The following is a 21,990-nucleotide window of genomic DNA, read 5'->3' on the forward strand; positions in this document are numbered from 1 at the left end:
AGCAGAGAGCCTGATGTGGGGCTCGATCCCAGGACTCTGAGATTATGACCAGAGCTGAAGGCAGAGGCTTTAACCCTCTGAGCCACCCAGGAACCCTGATGACTTATACACTTTTGAGGAGTATGGATGAGGTACTTTGTAGAAAGTCCCTCAGTTTGTATTTGTTTAATGTTTCCTCGGGTCTAGTGTTACAGATTTTGGGGGAGAGCCCTTCTTTTTTTTTAAGTTGTTTTGTTTTGTTTTTTTAATTTGAGAGAGAGAGAGAGAATGAAAGAGAGCATGAGAGGGGAGAAGGTCAGAGGGAGAAGCAGACTCCTGGCAGAGCCGGGAGCTCCATGCGGGACTCGATCCCAGGACTCCAGGATCATGACCTGAGCCGAAGGCAGTGGCTTAACCAACAGAGCCACCCAGGTGCCACGGGGAAGAGCCCTTCTTATCACATGGTATCACGAATGCATAAGATCACTGAAGATATTAACCCAGAACACTTGGTTGAAATGGTGTGTGTTAGAATTCTCCACTGTAAGTGTAAATGCTGTTAGGTAGAGTTACTAACATTGACCTTCACTCAAGGAGAGGGACATTGAACTCTATCTTTTGGAGGGAGGAGCATCAAAGAATTAATTGGTGTGTCTTAAAACCACCACACTATTTTATAATTTTGGGATGGAGATATTTCAAGTCTATGCAATATCTTGTTTCTCTTTACAGATTCATCTACTAATTTAGCATGCATCAGATGAACCTACCTAGAGCATAATTACTGTGGTATTCTAATGATAATTTTATTTTCCTTGTTCTGTCCAAGTTTATTAGAAATCATATTTTTAATGAATATCTATTTGTACCCCAGTGTGTTTTATGACCTGGCATCTTTTTATCTGTCTTCTGAACTTGGTCACCAGGATAAGTCCTTGTCTTGAGATCTTATCTTCTAGAAGAGAGATTCATAGTTTTCTTTCCCCATTCCTTTTGTATGATCAGATTTTCTCTGAGTCCTGGCATTTAAACAATATTACACATACCATTGTTGTGAGATTTCCAACAAAAAAGTCAAGCATGAGATTGCTGCTGTCTCAATCTGTTTTATAGGATGCTCTTACTCTTTAAAGATTTTTTTCTATTAAGTTTAGTTGAGTTGAGTTAGAGAAAGTTTAGTTGACATATAATGTTACATTAGTTTCAGGTGCACAAAATAGTCCTCGGACAATTCTATACATTATGCAATGTTCACTATGTGAAGTGTAGTTACCATCTATGACTATAAGAAGGATCTTTCTCTTTGCATATCTAATTTAGCTTGTGTTGGGATAGCTGGTATCATCAGTTCACTTTCTTTCTTTTTAAAAAATATTTATATATTTATTTTAGAGAAAGAGTGTGTGAGTTGTGGGGGGAGGGAGGGATAGAGGAGAGGGAGGGATAGAATCTCAAGCAGACTCCCTGATGAGTGCAGAGCTAGATGTGAGGCTCAATCTCACGACCCTGAGCTCATGACCTGATCTGAAATCAAGAGTCCCGTGCTTAACCGACTGGGCCACCCAGGTGCCCCCATTCACTTTACCTTCTTACCTTTTGTCAGACAACAGGCTAGAAATGCAAGCAATCAATTTTGTTGTGTATCAGTTTAAACACTTTTAGGTAGTTTCCTATATTTTAATGTTTCAAAAGCTTAAAATATTTTCTTTAAGATTTTATCTATTTATTTGACAGAGAAAGATCACAAGCAGGCAGAGAGGCAGGCAGAGAGAGAGAGGAGGAAGCAAGGTCCCCGCGGAGCAGAGAGCCTGACTCGGGGCTCAATCCCAGGACGCTGGGATCATGACCTGAGCTAAAGGCAGAGGCTTTAACCCAGGCACCCCAAATATTTTCTTTGTTAATGGAAATTTTCAAGTATTAAAAAGTAGAGAGGATAGTATCATGAACTCTCATGTGCCTATGACCCAGTTTCAACATATCTCAAGGTGCAGTCAAACTTGTTTCATCAGGAACCTTCTCCCTGCCTTCCAGCTCCCTACTCTTATTTATTTTGAACCTAATCCTGGGTATTATATTATTTAATCTGAAAGTCTTTCTTAGGTATTAGAATTTTTTTGGTGTTAACTAGAAATGATGATCAATTAATTAATTTGCTCATTGACTTATTTATTGACTGGCACTGAGTTACATTCAAGAGAAATGAACCGGAAGAAACCATGAATTCATTCCCTACTCTCTGAGGGTCTAGATTCGATTGCACACAGAAGTTACTATCTGAGCCATCTTTGTTACTTAACTTCTCTTTAGCCCTGTTTTTTGGTATGTAAAAGGGGATAGTAATGATACCTTACTCAAAAGATCCTTGTGAAGAACAAATGGATAATTTATGGAAATTCAAGCATCAGAAATGATTATTGATTTTAGTTAATTGAAATGGACTCAGTCTGCGGAAAACTTATGAGTCCATGCTAATGCTTAAAGAAAGGAGTCAGGAAAAAACAAAAACTAATTTGTCTCTAGTTGAGATGGCCATCAAACCACCTTTTTATTTTGAGAGCTGATAAATAAAGGCAAAGCATTAAGCATTTATCTCCCTTTAAAATAGAAACTATATTTTGGGGTAACAAAACAGCCACTATTATTCAGGGAAACCTCTAATTTACAGAAGTGTTAGCTAGTAAATGTAGAAGGTAACATATAATTAGGAACTCATTATTTGGCCACCCCCTAAGGAGAATATTGATTCAGGAAAAGGCAAAACCATTAAACCATTTAAGTGAATGGTTGATAGCTGGGGTGACCATTCATTCAATTTAGCCAGAAATAGTCCTGGTTTCTGACTCTAGTCCAGATGCACTATTCCCAGGGCAGATAGTAGTATTCTGATTACAATGGAGTAACAGAGCTGTCGTCACTGTAACCCACGTCTGTGTCAGCATCATCAAGGGTGGGATCCTCATGGACGCATGTATTTCTTGGTGTATTATAACTGAAATAAACAGCACAACTTCTCGAGTTCTCTTCATCAAAACGTTCAATTTCTATCTAACCAAGTCTTTAGACCTAATTTCCAGCTCACAGAAATACCACGGTGAGAGGGAGTGATCAAACAGTTCCAGAAGCTGGGACGGGCCTGGTATCTTCAGCAAGTCAGCGTTCTGACCAGAGGAACTCTTCTAGGTAAAAAGTGACTTAAGTAACATAGCAACCAGAGGCATTGCGTGGTTCTGAATCAGATCATAATTTGGACAAATCAGCTGAAAATGACATCTTAGAGACAGCTGGGGGAAATGTGGATATGAACCAGGCGTTACTGTTAATTTTGTTAGGTGTAAAAATGTTATTTTTGATACGTAGAAAATGGGTTTTTGATTGAAGAGAGCCATAGTGATGTATTTAGTTGTGGAATGTTAGGATGTCCATTATTTACAGTACTACAGCACTAAAACCAAAAGAGTTGACAGGAAAAGAAATAAGATGATATAGCTCAAACATGTCATATACATAATACTCGGTGTTAAGATACGTAGTAACGAGTGGTTGGATTGTTAAGAGACGTGAAGGGTGGGTGAATAGGGCAAGTCACCAAGATGCACTCTGAAGCAGGAGGTCAGATTTGCACTCTGAAGAATGCTTTCTGGAAGAAGAGATGTGGAAACTGAGACCTGAAAAAGAGTGTGGCAGGTAAGATGGTCCCAGGGTTCCCTGGGTCCCCTCTTGGCGTATCTCCTCTTGAGAGGGAGCTGGATTGGCTAACGTCCTGCTTCTAATGAATAGGATAGGAGTAGCAGTGATGATATTTCACAGCCAACATTAGGCTCCAAAAAATCTGTGGCTTCTGTTTTGGGTATCCCCTCCCCCCACCAGCCACTTCTCTCCGTTTGTCTTTTTCCTCTCCCTTTCTTTCTCGCTTTCTTAGATTGCTTGTACTAGGAGAAGCAAACTTCCATGTTGTCATCAGCCCCACGGAGAGAACCATGGGTGTGTCCTCAGTTGTTAACAATGTACAAGGAAGCGACACTTGTCGACAACCAGATGAGAGTACTTCAAAGCAGATTCTTGAACTTCAGGTGCGTCTTCTCCGTTGGCTGACAGCCTGACTGCTGCCACACACTGGATTTCTGCAGCCAGAGGCTGCACCTGGATTCCTGACCCGTGAAAACTGTGATGTAATAAATTTTGTTGCCTTGAGCTGTTAAATTGTGGGGCAATTTGTTATACCCAGAAATAGATAACTAATACAGATAAGAAAGAGTTACCTGGTTGAACAAAGGCAGAGGTGAGCCACTATGATTCTTTTCTGCTCTGACCCTTAATGTTGATTTAGTATGATGTTTACTATTCTTAGACTAATATTGTTCTAGCTCTTGGCTGCAAGCTCAAAGTCTTTGCCTGTATGGGTGCAAAAAGCTGAAGACTATCTTGATTTGAATGATCTAGGTAAAGCGTTAGCTAGGAAAATGTCCCAGAGAAACTCACGGAGGCCTGTTAGTGGCTGCCTAGGTCATGGAGAATGGTTACTTATAAAATGTCACTGCAACTCTTTCTTTTCCAAACAAAGAAGCTGAAGCAATGGGAAGTTAAGGAATTTGCCCAAGATTACACAACCAGAAGTGAGTAGAGCCGGGATGAGAACCTTGATCTCATTTACTCCAAAACCTGTTAGTAATTGCTATCCACGTGCCCCCCACTTAGGTCGTCAGCAAATGTGTCTCCATTTCTGAGTTCTTTTTCAGTGTTTCAAGAGCCAATATTTCTGGTAAGGAATAATACAGCTGCACAGCACAGTAGACAGCACTGGCCTTATATGGGAATGGATACTCTACTAGAACTTCGGGATTCAGTGAAGAAAATAGAGTCCTTTCAAAGAATTTCAGTCTGGAGGAGAGACGAAGAAATGATATATTAGCTTTGCTATCTTTCTTCTTTGGGTGAGATGTGGGATTTAGCAGTCTGCAGTTGGTTTTGGTGTGGCACCCATCTGTATTTGAATCTTTGCTTCACCTCTTATCAGTTGTGTCAATGTCACTCTGAGCCATTTCCGTAATCTCTGTGAGCCTCAGTTTCTCTCTATGTAAAATGGTAACAATAGGTCTGCCATGCAGGGCTGTTGAAGGGAATTAAAGATGGTGTATGCCAAGTACCTACCATAGGTTTAAGATGGGTGTTCTGAAATGGTAGTTATTAAAAAGAAAAGTCAGATTCTGTACTGGAACCACTTTTAATTATTTTATTTTTTTAAAAAAAGATTTTATTTAGTTAACAGTGAGAGAGGGAGCACAAGCAGGGAGAGTAGGAGAGGGGGAAGCAAGTAGCCTGATGCAAGACTTGATCCCCAGACCTGCGATCATGACCTGAGCCAAGGGCGGATGCTTAATGACTGAGCCCCCCAGGCACTCCTGGAACCACTTTTAAAGAGTTACTTCTGAAGAGTGACTTCATATTAAAGCTTAAAGCCCTGATGATATTAATTCATCTTAAAAAAACACTGTCTCTTTACTTCCCTTTGATAGAGTAAGATTTAGGGTCTATAATCCAACAGCTGCCAATTGCTCAAGGGTGGTATTTGTTTTTTCTGTTCTCTGTAGCTATGCACATTTTCAATATCCTGAGTTATCAAGCTTTGACTATAGGAAAGTGCATTTGGTCTCTTGAAAAATGCAATGAGTCCCTTTATTTTTTTTTCACATTGATTCAGTAAAATGGTTCACTGTAAATGTGGCTCAGATCAGATATTTGCAGTATGATTTGTGTAACTATTGAGTGCAGAATGACTGAATTTCAAGCTCACATTCATGTGAATAAGCTGTGACAATGAAACAATGAAATGATTATATGTGAATAACCATGTACATGTGATACATATATATCTGTAGGTATGCCTTCTCTAAGTAGCTAAAAAGAAGATAATCCAGTGACTTAAATATCTTAATTTCTATATATAGACAAGTAATAAAACTCTCAAATGATGAAACTTTCATGACAAATGTAAAGAGCTTTTTCTGTTTATTCAAGCTGATGGTTTGTTTTCACTCATTATACAGGCCAGTGATTTGCTTTCTCTAAGGTAACTATTTTGAGGTGTTTTGTTGCTCCCTCAGCAGTGGGGATTAGTTCATCCTCAGCCATCTATACCAGTATTTCTCACAGAAGAGTTTGCTAGGATTTGGGGATGCAGGCTGATGTTGAAAAAGGGATCTGCCCTCTCACTCTGAGACTGCAGTTTGTTTGCCCGTCACATCTGTATCGCAGTTTCTTTTTTTTTTTCAAGATTTTATTTATTTATTTGACAGAGAGAGATCACAAGTAGGCAGAGAGGCAGGCAGAGAGAGAGGAGGAAGCAGGCTCCCCACTGAGCAGAGAGCCCCATATGGGACTCAATCCCAGGACCCTGAGATCATGACCCCAGCCGAAGGCAGCGGCTTAACCCACTGAGCCACCCAGGCGCCCCATATATCGCAGTTTTAACCATTCTTTCCTTCACCAGGCGATCACCTCAGAACTGTGTTCATTCTGACATTTTATCCTAATTGATCTTGAATATTTTACTGAGGTTTCAATATGGCAGGTATTGCATTATAATTCACATTGAATCAATGCCACCATTTAAAAGTGTGCAGTTCGGGGCGCCTGGGTGGCTCAGTGGGTTGGGCCGCTGCCTTCGGCTCAGGTCATGATCTTGGGGTCCTGGGATCGAGTCCCGCATCCGGCTCTCTGCTTAGCGGGGAGCCTACTTCCTCCTCTCTCTCTCTTTGCCTGCCTCTCTGCCTACTTGTGATCTCTCTCTGTTAAATAAATAACATCTTTGAAAAAAAAATAAATAAAAGTGTGCAGTTCAACACATTTTAGGAAGTTACCAAATTGTGCAGCCATCATCACTATAATTCCAGAGCATATACATCATCCAAAAACTAATCCCATACCAATTAGCAGTCACTCCCATCACCCCCTGGAAATCCCTAATCTACTTTCTGTCTGTATTTGATTTGTTTATTCCAGATAGTTAATATAAATGGAATCACACAAGATGTAGCCTTTTCTTTTCTTCTTTTTTTTTTTTTTTTTTTACTTAATGAAATGTTTTCAAGTCTCTTCTATGTTGTAGCATGTATCAGTACTTCCCTTTAATGACCAATATTCCTGTGTATAGATTAGATATAGCGCTTTTTAAAAGTCCATTCAGTGCTTGATTGGACATTTGGGTAAATTTACTCTTTGGCTATTATGGATAATGTTGCTATAAACACTTTGCCCAAGTTTTTATGGTGGGAGTATGTTTTCAAATTTCTTGGATGTGATGCTTAAGAATGGTGGGTTTAAGGGCACACTCTACCGTTTATAGTTTTGTGAAGTTACTTAGCTTCTCTGTATCTTAGTGTCATCGATAGACTGTGGCTATTCATAGTACCCACCTCTCGTGTTTGTGAGACTTCAGAGAGCTGATACATGCCAAGTACTAAGGACCGTCCCGGGTACGTGTGGTTAGGTGTGAGCAAAAATTATCTACTATTTTAATATTTTGAATTCCTTCATGATACTTAGGGTTCATCCTCATTATTCCTATGATATCTAAGTTTAAAGGTTTATTTTTGATTTTCCCCCTTTAATAAAAAAGAGAAATAAACAGAATTCCTTCGGGGTATCAGGGTGTGCTGATTTCAGGCAAGCGTATTTTGAAATTGAAGGACGGATATTTTGAGCAGAGGCTTGCCACCTCCAACTTGTCTTAATACAGCAACTTACAACATTCATCAGCCGGCGATACAATTTAGAGGGTACTTTTGTACTTAGTAACCTATTATTAATAACACGGCTGTAATAGCAGGGTCGTTTAAGACTCTCAATTCTGAAAAGCTGGGAGATGGCTTAATTCCACAGCCACTCTGTGATTGGCTTAGGCGCGACCCAGGTTGATTTTTTGATTGGCTCTCGCATGGAAAGGGGCTCAGCCTGAGCCAGTATTGCCAAATGTGTGGTCAACATGGCTCCACAATTGGCTTTCCTGGAAGCCGGCAGACACGTGGCTACCGCAGCCCGGAGTCCGTGGGAGGACCTAGTTTTGTTGACCGCGAGAGGGCGCCGGCGTTCCCTCGTTGCTCAAGTCTCATTTCCCATAAAGCCTCCGAGTGACCAATCAACTGGCTGTCTCGATACCGCTTTCAAAGTCGGCGGGCCCTTTCACCAATCATAAGGCAGATACCACCCCCAGCCTGCGGATTGATGGAAAGCTTCACCAATCATCTCATAGATCTCTGCGATCTCCGCCTCGCTCGCACGGGATTGACGATCCGTCCGGCCAATAGGGCACGCTCAGTCGGCGGGTGGATGAACGCGGCCCTCTGTAATGGCGGAGCGTGGCGGGGACGGGGGGGACGGTGAGCGATTCAACCCGGGGGAGCTCAGGTAAGGGGCTCTGCCCCCCCCCATATATTTCAGCACAGTGGAGTCCCAGGGGCTAGGCTTGTGGCGCGGAGATCCGCGGTGGGGGGTGGGCGGAGGAGCCGCGGCGGCTCGGGGCCAGGACCGCATGGGGTTGGCGAAGGGGGAAGGGGAAGGTGGCTTGAATGAGAGAGCGGGACCGGGGCTGGGCCGCGGCCTCCTGCGCCTTGTCCGGGCGCTCCCTGCGGTTTTCACGGGTCCCCCGCGCCCCTCGCGGCCTGCGGCCGGGGTCCGGCGTTCCCGCCTTGGGGCCCCGCCTCAGCCGCGTGCCGCCTCCGCCTCGGCCCCCCTCAGCCTTCTTCTCGGCCTCGCACTGCCGCGGGCCTGGTTTTCCTCCTCGAGCCCCTACACTCCGCGCTGAACTGAACTCCCGGGGACCCCTCGCCACTTCTGGCCCGGCCTTCCCCACGCCCTCCGCGGCCCTCCGCGGCCCTCCGCGGTCTCCGCGTCCGCCCCGTGCCTTCATCCCCACCTCGCTTGCTTCTCTTGAACTTCCCGTGTGTTTCCGTTCTTTCTCTCCTCCTCGTATTCGTCCTGCCGCATTTGGGAATCACAGCGGTAGCCGCGGCCGTTTGTTACCGTGCCTCGGTGTGCCTTGGGAGTAGTTGCTCTTGTCATTTTGCAGGCCCCTCCCCAGTGAAGTTACTTGCCCATCTTACAGGTGAGGAAACTGAACCCCGTAGAGGTTGAGGAAGTGGGACAAGGTCGTATTGGTGGAATTGTGGCTCCGGGAAGTGGCTTGAACCCAGGTGGTCAGGCTCCCGAGCCTGCAGTCGGGATCGCTGTTCCATTCCTCTGCTTACGCCATTGCCCTAAAGAGTGCAGTGACCTTTCTTCCTCTGGTATCTCAGTGCCTATGGAATTTGTAATTAAGATTTGGTACAGCAAGAGTGCCTCGATAAAGTAAAATTTTTCAGTCCGTGATTTTCGAGGACGAGAGGTACAGAGCTGTATGTATGTTTGGTACATTTTCGCCCCCCACCCCCCGCATGGGAAAAATGTCATTTCAGACGTTCAGCTTTCATTCTGAATTGTGCCATTGTCAGCATTTGAAAATGAAAAAGAGCACTGTAGGTTTTGAGGACGCTTTGGTATCGTCTGGAGCTCGAGATGAAATTGTATGAAGAAGTGGGTATTGTTACTCAAGTTTTCGGGAAGAATGTCTTTTAAATTCTGAATTGTCACACACAAAAATCTTTATTTGACAGGAATAAAATCGTTTCTTTCAGAGATGAATTTCAAACCCTTTAAACCCATATGTACACTTGAGTAATGAGTGATCAAAGTGTTTTGTCAGGGTGGTTCGATATTACTGATAGAAAGTTTATTTCTGATTGTGATCTCAAGAGAAGAGTTACTTCAGCTAGTCATATTGGGAACAGTACTTTGCATTTTAGAGTTTTACAGTAAGTAGCCTTTTCAGACTTTTTTTTTTTTTGACAGACAGAGATTGCAAGTAGGGGTGGGGGGGAAGGGTGGGAAGTGGGAGAAGCAGGCTCCCTACTGAGCAGAGAGCCCAAGGAGGGGCTCCATCCCAGAACACTGAGATCAGGACCTGAGACGAAGGCAGACACTTGAACCCACTGAGCCACCCAGGGGCCCCTAGACTTTATTAATAGTAGCTAGACACTGTTGCAAAACTGATTTGGATAGGGTTTTTAATTAGGTGTTCTGTTGCACATATTTTATACTTTGGCCTCTTGGGTTGGAAGTTGCTTCCAGATCGTATTGTAAAACTATTTCATTTCAATAAAATAATTTATTTTAGCATCTTAGTGTTTAAGAGGAAATTACCTGTTTATGCGGCTTCTTTGAAAGAAATTGAGGCTTAGTTTTTGTATTAGTGTCCTTTATGTATATCATGGTGTGTCTGTCACAGTCCCTGGCAAATGAGGTATTCAGTGGATATATGGTAAATAAATGAATATAGGAGATTAAGAGATGATTTCCTTTTTGGACCTATATTTAGTGTGTCCTTGTACCAGTCATTGACCTCTGTACCCACTGGCAGTAGAGCCTTGAGCCAGACCAGAAACCTTTGTCCTCAAGGAACTTCCATGCTAATTAACATTGATCTAAATTCTGAATTAAACTAACCTCATCAAATGATGAACCTGCAAGTGTGAAGAGACTTATGTAGGGTCCTTGAGTAATTGGCAGGGTCTAGGTCTCCTCACAATCTTACCACTTAATTTACTCCCATCAGTAGTATCTCTCTATTTTTGCCCCTTCTATTAAAGTAATGGCAGCGTTGTCTTCACCGCTGGGGACATTGCATGTCTGGATAAAATAGTTAGTAGGGTGGTACATGTGTTCTTGCTAAAAAAATATATATCTATTTTTCTATTCATATAAGTAGCCTTCTCTTTTTCCAAAAAGGTTGAAAGTGGTAGGGATGTAAATAACCCACAATCGACAGAATTTATTCAGAGATCCAAATGCCATCCATCCCTTAATGGTTAAGGACCATTAAGAAAGCTTTTATAGAGTTGTATTTGTATTTGTTTACTTACCTATTAGTGCTTAATGTTTTATAACAAGGTGCTTGCAATCTCAGTTTCCTCAATTGTAAAATGTGAATAAAAATACAGGGGTCCTAACATGGCCAGCTGCCTTTAAAAAATTACTTTTCTGTGCCATAGTTTTCTTCTTAGAAATGGTGCCAAACTTAATCTTATTGGGTTGTGATGAGAATAAAATAGTGCCCATATTGTCCATATAACTTGCTTGGTATGTAAGAAGTATCCAGTTTTCATTTCATAATAATATCATTATTAAAAGAGTAATGCTTTAACAGTTACTAACACTGGGTTGCAGCAGTATACTAAGGGGAAATTATATTCTATTGGGTACAGAAGTAAACAAGTGAGAAATTTTTTGTTTATCATGTCATATCTCTATCATAATTGAAAACTCAAACTGAGCCAGAGAGGGACTAGGAGAGGTTTGGGATGGGAAGAGTTTGAGGTAACATTTGAATGAGGCTGAATAATGAGGAGCCAGTTATGTAAACATTTTGGAAAAGCATGCCAGGCAGAGGCTTCACGGTAGGGAGCTTTTGAAATACTTGATCAAAAAAGAAAACTGGAGTCTATAAAAAGGTCAAGTTATAGAGGGGTCAGGTTATAGGGAGTCTGTTAGTAGTAATTATAGTAATAGAGCTGACAAGATAGTATAGCTAACGTTCTAATATTAATGCCATTTAACACTTAACTGATCTTACTATACTGATGTTAGAGCCACAACACTAATAGCTAATACAGAGGACTTAAGTGCTAGGTGCTGTTCCAGGTGCTTTATTGGCTCATTTATTCCTCCTGTTGGAATGAAATAATGGCATAGAGAGCTCAACACGAGTGCCATACAGATCTGACATCGGAAGGTGGCAACGTTAGGCTGTTTATGGAGGAAGTTCTGTAATTTCGTCACCATTTTTAATGGCAGAGTTGATAGCTAAGCTGTCTAGTCAAATTGACAGTGAATTGCCTTTTCAGGTAGAGCACTGTGCTAGGTTTTGTGGGGGAATGAAAGTAATGATAAAGTAGTTTAGTGTGTAGCAGATACTATCCTAAATGTTTCACAGGCATTAACTCATCGAACAGAGTTAGGAGGTAGGTTTTACTTCTCTTCCCCTGCTAATTTACATCTGCGTATATTCAGGCTCAGAAATTATGTAACTAGCCTCACAACAAAAGGCAGAGCCCTGATTTGACTTCTCTGTGATTCTAGAGCCTAAATGCTTAACTTCAAGCTGTAACTGGGAAGTGAAATTCTAAAGAATTACTGTAAATTTTTCAAAAGGGGAGATGCAGACTCACAGGAAATCAGAAGACTAAGGTACATTATTAACTCAGTGCTAAGAGTATTTTTCCTTGGTGCTTAACTTTTTTTCTGCTCAAAAGTTAAGATTTTCCTCAATAACAGTGGCTATCTGTTTTTGGGGAGTGCATATAATTTGAAGACTGATCATTCTGATAAGATTCTTACTTCTTTTTGTAGACATTTTTACCTCATACTTTGTAACTTTGAGTGCAGGATCATTTGCAAATTTGGTTAAATAAACTTGGTTTAGTAGTTTGTGGATGTGTTTATAATCCTAGTGTTCTCATGGAAGGCATCTTGGTTCTTAGAATTTTTTGTGACAGTTGAACTACAATGTGGAAAATTTAGAGAAAGTTCAAAGGATAATCTTAAGTGGAGGGTTAAAAATGTAGAAAAGTTGGAAGAGCTTGGTGAGGAGAGTATAAAAATGATTATTTTCAAATATACATAAGGAATGTAACTATTAATCTTGGGAACAAAGAAACATAAATTTCAGATATAAAGTAGAAAGTTACAGTAGCTACTGGGAAGACTAAGGTGAATTATATTAAAAATAATTTTTATAATCTATATAACTTACTTGTAAAGTAACTTAGGTACAATATCACCTAGGTATTTATTGGTTGATTCCACACATACTGAGACCTACTGTGTGCAGACCTGCATGCTGGGAGTATACAGGAGAACAGGACAGACAGAATTCCGGCTCTAAAGGCACTTCTATAGAAAGCCTGGTGTAGTCTTTAAGAGCCAGTTGCCTGTGTTCAAATCCTGGTTTTCCTGCTGAACTACTGTGAGGTCTTGGGCAAGCGATAAACTTCCCTGTGCCTTAATGTCCTCATCTTAAAACGAGGTTGATCATACAGTTGACCCTTGAACAATATGGGGATTAGGGATGCTGACCCCCAAACCCCATGAGATTTGAAAGCTCGAATATAACTTTTGACTCCCCTTAATCTAAACTATTAATAGCCCGCTCTTGTCTGGAAGCCCTACCCATGACATAAGCAATTGATTAACACATATTTTGTATGTTATATGTATTGAATACTGTATTCTTATAATAAAGTAAGTTAAATAAAAGAAAATGTTAAGAAAATCCTAAGGAAGAGTACATGAATTAGTATTGTACTGAATTTATCGAAGAAAATTCACCCGTAAGTGGACCTGTGCAATTGAAACCTATATTGTTCAAGGGTCAGCTGTAGCATCTATCTCATAGGGTTGTTACGGTGGTTAAATGAGTTAAAAAGAGCTTAAAGTGCTGCCTGACACATTGTAAGCAGAGTTAATAATTTTTTAAGAACACTTGTGAGAGGAGATAGATAATATGCTCTTAGGTGATACTACCTATCTGTTTAAGTGCCATGGAGAAAACAAACCAGGGTGTTTAGAGATTGAGGGATGTGGTGAGGTGCAATGTAGTGAAAGGCTTTTCGGTTAGTAAAAGAACACTTGGGATCTCTTAAGCTGCTATCCACCTCTCCTGTAAAAGCTTTGTGTTTGGAAGTAATTTCAAAAAGTTGCAGAAATGAAGGTTATACACCTAGTGTTATTATTTTGTCTTTTCTGCTTTATTATTTGCACACATGCATGCTCTCTGTTACTCTGAACCGTCTGAGGGTAAGATCCATATACCATGGCCCTTTACCCCTAAATACTTAAGTGTCTGTTTTCTAAGAGTGGAGATAACTCTTAACTACAACACAGTTATCACTTCATAAATTTACACTGCACAGTACTTTCCATATCCTAAGTGTTTTCCACTAATTCAAAATGTCCTGTATAGCATTTCATCTCCTTATCTAGTCTGGAGTCAGTATTGTGTTGTCATCTCTTTAGCTTCCTTTAAAATCTAGAACATTTCCACAACCTCCCTTCACAGTCTTTTATGTGTAACATCGACATTTGTAAAGAATACACTCCCATTCCTCCCTTTTTTCTTTTAAAATTTATTTATTTTGTTTTAGAGAGAGCACATGCTGAATTGGGAGGGTGGAGGGAGAGAGAATCTGAAGCAGACTCTGTGTTGAGCTTGGGCCCAGTCTCATGACCCTGAAATCATGAACTGAGGCAAAATCGAGTCAGACACTTAACTGACAGTGCCACCCAGGCACTCCTCCTTTTTCTCTTTCTAATGGAACATTCCTCAGTTTGTGTTTGTCTGATATTTCCTCATTATTAGGTTGAGGTTAACATTCTTGCTTGGAATAGGGGATATCGTGTCCCTCTCAGTCATATAATGTCCATTTATCCTTTTTAGATGATAGTAATTTTGATCACTTGGTCGGGGTGTTGCCCAGTTTCCTTAATATGTAGTCAGTAGTTCTTCATCCTGTCCTGCAACTGTAGATAGCATATGGGGAGACATTTTAAGATCATCCAAATATCATCCTCATCCAAATTTCCTCCTGAATTTGGTGACCATTGATCATTCTGACTGATACACTTTTTAACATGTGTGTTAAATGATGACTTTCCAACTCCACTTGCTCTTAAGGGCCTTTTAAATTTGATTTTAATTAGAGATCAATAGCTACATTTTGTAATTTTGAGATGGAAAAACTTAAACATTGCTTTCCCACACAGGATGGCTCAACAGCAGGCCTTGAGATTCCGAGGCCCGGCTCCCCCACCAAATGCAGTGATGAGAGGCCCACCACCTCTTATGCGGCCTCCACCACCTTTTGGTATGATGCGAGGCCCTCCACCACCACCTCGGCCCCCTTTTGGACGTCCTCCTTTTGATCCTAATATGCCACCAATGCCTCCTCCAGGAGGGATTCCTCCACCTATGGGCCCTCCACACCTCCAGGTAATGAACGTAGAGATTGTTTTTTGTCAGTGTCAGTATCAATATTATGTATGAGTTTTGCTTAAAAAACTAGTTCTTCATTTCACTGTTTTTACGAAAATGGGAGCTGAAGAGAACATTCAAATGTTAACGCGTTTAACAAAAAACGTGTTTCCAAAAGCATTGGAAACATAATTAGTATAGAAATTCAGAATGGGAATTTAGATGGTGATAAAAAACCATACATATAAAACTAGGATTCAGCAAGGTATTTCTGACATGCCTTTATCTCTTGAGAATTTAGTAATCTGTCTTTATGGGTTATGAAATTTGAAGTCTTAATATATAGAGTGGGTCAAATTTATTTTCAGTTGTACATGTTGCCAATAAATGTAAATACATGTGTATGTGTTTCTGAGCAATTCTCCCCAGAAGTGATGCTTAGGATAGATTCTAGAAAGTGACAACAAAGACATTAAGTTTAGTACTTGGATTTTCTCTCCCTGAGGGGGAAAATAGGGTTATCTTAAAACTAAAATTAAATAAAATTAAAATTAAATAATTCCACTAGAAATGGAATTATTGTGGGATTTCTTTAAATAAATACTTTTCTGGTATTTTATTTATTTATTTATTATTTAAAAGATTTTATTTATTTGACAGACAGAGATCACAAGTAGGCAGAGAGGCAGGCAGAGAGAGAGAGGAAGGGAATCAGGCTCCCCGCTGAGCAGAGAGCCCATTGTGGGGCTCCATCCCAGGACCCTGGGATCATGACCTGAGCTGAAGGCAGAGGCTTTAACCCACTGAGCCACTCAGGCACCCCACTTTTCTGGTATTTTTCTGAGGCATAGTATTTCTTTCTGGTTTATGTAGACCCAGTTATTGTCTGAAATGGTGTCATGAAGGTATCAACTCTCAAATGTCTACTTTTGAGATGTTTTCATTTGAGTATGTATCTGTTTTCACGTTTATCCAGCCTGCACATCTCTGAAACCAAATAAATACAGTGCTGTCATCTGCCCTCCATTAGCTTAGATAATCAAGAATGAACTTAACTAAAAATAGAAAAGGGTAATGAGGTAATATTTAAGTGATGTCAACTCAGTTTAGATCAGGTTATATTTATGGAAGAGACACAGAGTTTTAATATTTTGCTTAATGATTTTCTTAAAAAGATTTTATTTATTTATTTGAGAGAGAGAGAGAGAGAGAACATGAGTGGAGAGAGGTCAGTGGGAGAAGCAGACTCCCTGCACAGCGGGGAGCCCAATGTGGGACTTGATCCTGACACTCCAGGATTGCGACCAGAGCTGAAGGCAGTTGCTTAACCAACTGAGCCACCGAGGAGCCCCTGGCTTAATGATTAGTTGTCTTCCAAGTAATGGGTAGTTCCTCCCCTCCCTCCCAACAAAGTGTCAGGTGGTTTTATTATTTCCTTGAAGATTAGAGTAAGAAATGGGTTTTTGACCTACTGTCTCTGGTATAACTTGTAATAATAGGTAGATTTATTCTGATTTGTGCTTTAAGAGTTAAATGTACTTGTAGAATATTATAAAATGTAATGGACTGATGTGACCCTCTAATGGAAATAAATCAGATGGTATAATGTGATACTTTCTAATGTTTTGATGCTTTTCTTGGTCTTGATGGATAAGTGTGTGGTTTTACTTTAAGTCCAAATGATTTCCAGCTAATGGTGCATGAGACATATTTGGGGTAGTTATTTCATAGAACAAGGGTTTTTCTGCAGTTGCTGGAAAGACTAAACTGGATCCAGAAAAACCTAGTATATGGGAAAGAAGACAGTTTTAGGAAAAGGAAATGCAGTTTCATGATATTAGCATAGTGTCCCTTCCATTATATAGATTAAAGTGTTTTGGATAATTGAATTTTAAAGTAACTTACAGATTTTAGAGAAACTGTTTTTAATTCATGTTCAGAATCTGTTTTTAAAATGTCAGGGCACATTTCAGCTTTAGTAAGTAAGATGTAGCAGTTTCACTTAAATTATTTGATTTGGGGTCTTGTTTCAGCAATGTTTGAAGAATGTTAGTAAGGGAATTATCAGAGATAGGATTAGATCAGTAATGGCTCCTGGAAATTTGTTTAAAAATTGTAATATATACCATTTAAATTCTTTCCACTAAAGTAAAATGGGCAACTATTTTACTATGTCCTTTAACTTCTTGATGTTTGTGTGTTTGAGCTGCATTATTAGTATTACTTGAAAAAGAATGGAAATGATGAATATTTTCTTACCTTATAGTTCTTAATAGGAAAAGAGAATAAAGGGTTAGGTATAACCAGTCTTTCTTTTTCAGTTATTGATATGTTGTTTGTAAAATAATGTTTCTTTTACGATTGGTTCCTGTTGTAGGTGAGGTATGAAGGCATTGTTGTGCTTAGTGTTCAGCAAGATATATAAATAAATTATTAATTTTTTCTTCTGAAAGTAATCCAGTACCCAATGTATGAAACAGTGCTGTTAAAGAAAAAAGCAAGATTGATTCATCCATGATGCCATAACAGGGAGGACCCCTGTTAGTGTTTTGATCTATTCCTTTCTAGTCTGTTTTAGTAGTCATTTTTGTTAAAGAGAAACTTGGCTTATTCAACGTAGATGAATGTATTTGAATGGGCTCTAAAACCAGTTTTTCTTACAGTATTTTAAGGGAAAAAAAAATATCAATGCAAGTGACCGTTATTCTTCTTATTAATTGACAGAGACCACCTTTTATGCCTCCACCCATGGGAACCATGCCTCCTCCTCCGGGTATGATGTTTCCACCAGGAATGCCTCCTGTGACTGCTCCTGGTACTCCAGCATTGCCTCCTACTGAAGAGATATGGGTTGAAAATAAAACTCCAGATGGGAAGGTAAATTATAAAATGTATTTAGGTTGTTACCTCATTGCTGACAAGAGAGTAAAAGTTAAAAGTTTTGGCAAATGGAGATAAGTGACCGTATCCTTGCCAATGAAGATGAGTCTCAGACAGGCACCAGATAGGGTAGAACTCCACGAAAGGCTCGCTGGATTAGATTTCTGCATAGACATAAGGTTGCCTGAAGTGCTTACATACCTGTTTACCTGTGATTCCAGAAGCTTGTATTTTAAATGGTGTCATAAGGTTTGGTGTTCGCTAGGAGGACTCAAAGAATTCAGCATGTAGTAGTACTCAGAGCTAAGACTAATTAATTACAGTGAAAGGATCCAAAGCAAAACCAGCAAAGAAAAAGTGGTGTATGGGGCAAAGACTGGAGAAAACCAAGCATAAGCTTCCAGGAGTCCCCTCAGGGGAATCACACTGAGCATGTTTAATTCTTCCAGCATGGAATTGTGAGAATACGTGTGAAGTGTTGTCTGCCAGGGAAGCTTGCCTGAGCCAAGAAGTTGAGGGATTCCAGGAAATGGTGGGAGCCCTTTTAAAATTCAGGTGTCCACATGCCAGTCACAGGCCAACTTTGCAAGCAAGGCTTTCTAAGGAGAGCAATCTGAGGCTAAGTTAACTTTGTGCACAAGATATAACCTTGGTTTTCCTTTTTATGTTAAAAGTACAGTGCTCTCAGTATAGAAAATTAGGGGAAGGGGAGAAATGAGGGAAAAACTACCTCTAATATCAATATACCAACAACCAGTTTCCATGTACTTTTCTAAATTTTGTTTTTTGTTTTTTGTTTTTGTTTTTTAAAAATACCTTCTAAGACAGGATATAGTTGCGTTAGTGTTTTTTTAATGATAGTTGACAGATTCTGGGATACCAATGATTTTGCTTCCTCTGCAGGTTTATTATTATAATGCTCGGACACGTGAATCTGCATGGACCAAACCAGATGGAGTTAAGGTTATTCAGCAGTCAGAACTGACACCTATGCTTGCAGCCCAGGCTCAGGTTCAGGCCCAAGCCCAGGCCCAGGCCCAGGCCCAGGCCCAGGCGCAGGCTCAGGCGCAGGCACAAGCACAAGCTCAAGCGCAGGCCCAGGCCCAGGCCCAGGCGCAGGCCCAGGCTCAGGCACAAGCACAGGCTCAGGCGCAGGCCCAGGCGCAGGCCCAGGTGCAGGCTCAAGTACAAGCACAAGCAGTAGGAGCTTCCACCCCTACAACCAGTAGCCCAGCACCTGCAGTGTCCACTTCAACATCATCATCCACCCCATCCTCTACCACTTCTACCACAACAACTGCCTCTTCGGTTTCGCAGACAGTATCAAGTGAGTACCAGCCAGCATGTATTTTCATTTAGGGGCTAGAGAAATGGACAAGTAGGGACTGCATTGCCAAATGATCCTAGTGTTTGAGGTGTTATCCTTGATGTTATTTAAATTCATTTTTGACACCAAGACTTCTGGGTTAAAAAAAGAACAGGAATTTTAATTAGTCGAAGAAATTATTTGTCCTCTTGGCATTCATGAAGCTAAACCGCAAAGTGTAGAGGTAGCTGTTCATCTTGGCCAGCAGTAATGATGGGTGCTGTGGGATTTGTAAAATAAGTGTAAGTTGTTGTTCCTGCCTTAGAGGGCTTCCAGTTTTTCTCATTGAGGCAAGAATAATGTATGTGCAGTAATTCGGAAAGCAGTGTGCCCAATTATACAGTGAAAATAGAAGATGTAGGAATTTGAGAAAAGGGAGAGGAGTAAATGGGTGAACAGACTTTGTGGGTATTGAGATTAATCATGAAGGATGTGTGGTAGGATTTGAGTAAGTTTCAAAGTAAAGAGATCTTTCAGGTATGGGGATAACATAAAAGTCAGGAGATGAGGATAAATGCAATTTATGGGATTGTTAAGAAAGTCTTCTGAGGTGGGGTGGTTGATAATGGTTGACATACTTATTCAGAGTGAGACCAGGTTACAGAGAGTTTTAAGAACCAGTGAAATGGGTGAGGCAGGTTAGGCTCCAGGGGTCCAGTATCAGTGCAGTGTTTTGGAACATTTTTCTGGTGTTCTTTTTTTTGGGTGGGGGGTTAGTTATTGAAATCAGGGAAAGTTATTAGGAACTTTTTAGTAATCTCATTTAGAGGTGGTTGGTCCTAGAATGGGATATAGGGAGATGAATGAGGAGCAGAGATAGAAGTAGTCAGAGTCGTAAGAGAATTTTCATGTATAACGTCACAGAGGCCCTGGGGTTAGACCTTTCCTAAAAAGGTGAGAGAGGATTAAGCATAGATTTTGGGAAGGAGGAGAGAATTACTAATTTGCTTAAAAGATTGCCATTGATAGTAACACGAGTTCTGGGAGGTTTTTGGTTTTATATTTATGGTACTACTTAATCTTTAAGGTGAGCCCCAAAATATTTAAATAATGATTTTATTGATTTGCTTATTTGTTTTGATACGGGTATGAAGATACCTAGTTAACCCTATAGGTGATTAGAAGTTGGATTGTTTTGCTACCTGGATAATAGAATAAAAAAAGTCCCTTAGCTTCAGGGATTTGGGAATTTTTAATGTCTTTTATCCTATTAAAAATATGTGAGAGAGATTAATCATAGTAGATTCAAATTGGATTGATAACCAGAAGTAACTGAAGAAGTAAGGTACACCTAATACAGAGACAGTTTTTGTTTGTTTGTTTGTTTTTTTCAGAGACAGTTTTTTTAACAACTGTACTCGATACACTATAGACAGGTTGGAGGAAAATGCACTTAGTAGGAAGATGTAAGTAATGCTTTACATCTTCATTAGCTAAGGTGAATTCTGATATGGAAGTATTACTGACAGTTACTAGCTGATTGAAGGGCTTTCCCTTCTCACAGGCTAGTGTTTCTAAAAACTTGTGTGGTAAGGCAGGAAACTGCCAGTTTTTATGGGGTACCTCTTGTGGTAATGACAGAAGGAGATTAACAAAAGCGTTGCAGTTCTGTGTGGAGGGTGTTTGCTTCTGCTTTTCTTCTCTTCCTTCTTAGGAAGGAGAAATAGTCGTACTTTGTTTTAAAGAAAGTTGGTGGCAGAATACTTAACTATCCTATATGTATTCCATTTCTGTATCAGAGTGGTCTGTCCGTAGGCCCATAACTATCTTGCTGCTATGAACTATTCTATTCAGAACTCCGGTTTGCTATTTTTCCACTGCTCTTCACTGATTGGGAGGCCCTTATTCTAAGAACAGAATACCAGAAACATGTTCTTTTTACTGCCCTGAAACATCACTTTTGATGTTCTTTCTGAGTATTCCTGATGTCTGTTTTTATTTCACTTGGTTCAGTATCCTGAAGTGTTGTCATACTACAGTCTTAGTATTTCTCCATCTGTTGTAATTGCTTGTCTTTTTTAATTAAGATCTGAGGCTGGATTAGGAGTATATTTGAGGCCTAGCCTTTCACTCGATATTTCAGCAAAAGGTGTTAGTAGGAGTTAGTGACCATTAAGTTCTAGCTCCCATTCTCCCAGTTTCCCATTGAATTCTTTCATTGCCTTTATGTCTTTTCTCTCATGACTCATGGCCACTAATCAGATTTAGAAAATCCTGTGTCAGCAGGAGGAGTGGGTTGAGTGAATAACTTTGCCATCTCCGTTGGTGTTCCTTTCCACTTGAAATTTGATGCTTTGTAACTCCTGTTCTTTTCCTGAGTATAGTACTTGTTGTCATACTTCTGATCATATCTAAATATTATTACCATAACATTTAAAAAAATTTGTTGTATGAACTGCGGTATAGTCCTATGGTAAATGGAAATACAAATTAAGAAATTTATATTTTAGCCCCAGTTGAGCATAAACTCATTTTATCCTGTGCAAGTTTGTGAAAAATGCTGATGAAATCCTCCTCAGGGATGTTGGGAAGAATAACTAGACATATTTTCAGCCATTACAGTATATTACAGATGCTAAGTGGTATATTTATGGGACTGGGAAAATGTTGCATGTAATTTGTATTTTTCACACTGTTATAAAATTATATTAATATGATACTGTACCCTAAGGCTAGGTCTATGCTAGACCAACAATTCATTCCTGGG

General features: G+C 40.2%; 1 protein-coding gene across 5 annotated transcripts in view; it reads left to right on the plus strand.

The window, feature by feature from the left end:
* The first annotated feature begins 8,260 nt into the window (after positions 1 to 8,260).
* TCERG1 (transcription elongation regulator 1) overlaps positions 8,261 to 21,990 on the plus strand; it is a 62,551-nt gene continuing 48,821 nt past the window's right edge. The window contains exons 1-4 of one of the 5 annotated variants that reach the window (XM_059417848.1): positions 8,261 to 8,382; positions 14,830 to 15,055; positions 17,762 to 17,914; positions 18,821 to 19,244. In XM_059417848.1, coding sequence (XP_059273831.1) covers positions 8,324 to 8,382; positions 14,830 to 15,055; positions 17,762 to 17,914; positions 18,821 to 19,244 — 862 coding nt within the window. In that variant the 5' untranslated portion in view covers positions 8,261 to 8,323. The remainder of the gene's footprint in view (positions 8,383 to 14,829; positions 15,056 to 17,761; positions 17,915 to 18,820; positions 19,245 to 21,990) is intronic. The other 4 variants (XR_009407488.1, XM_059417849.1, XM_059417846.1 and 1 more) reach the window with 4 other exon arrangements.

The sequence above is a fragment of the Mustela nigripes genome, chromosome 12 (genome assembly GCF_022355385.1).
Source record: "Mustela nigripes isolate SB6536 chromosome 12, MUSNIG.SB6536, whole genome shotgun sequence".
NCBI classification, from domain to species: Eukaryota; Metazoa; Chordata; class Mammalia; order Carnivora; family Mustelidae; genus Mustela; species Mustela nigripes.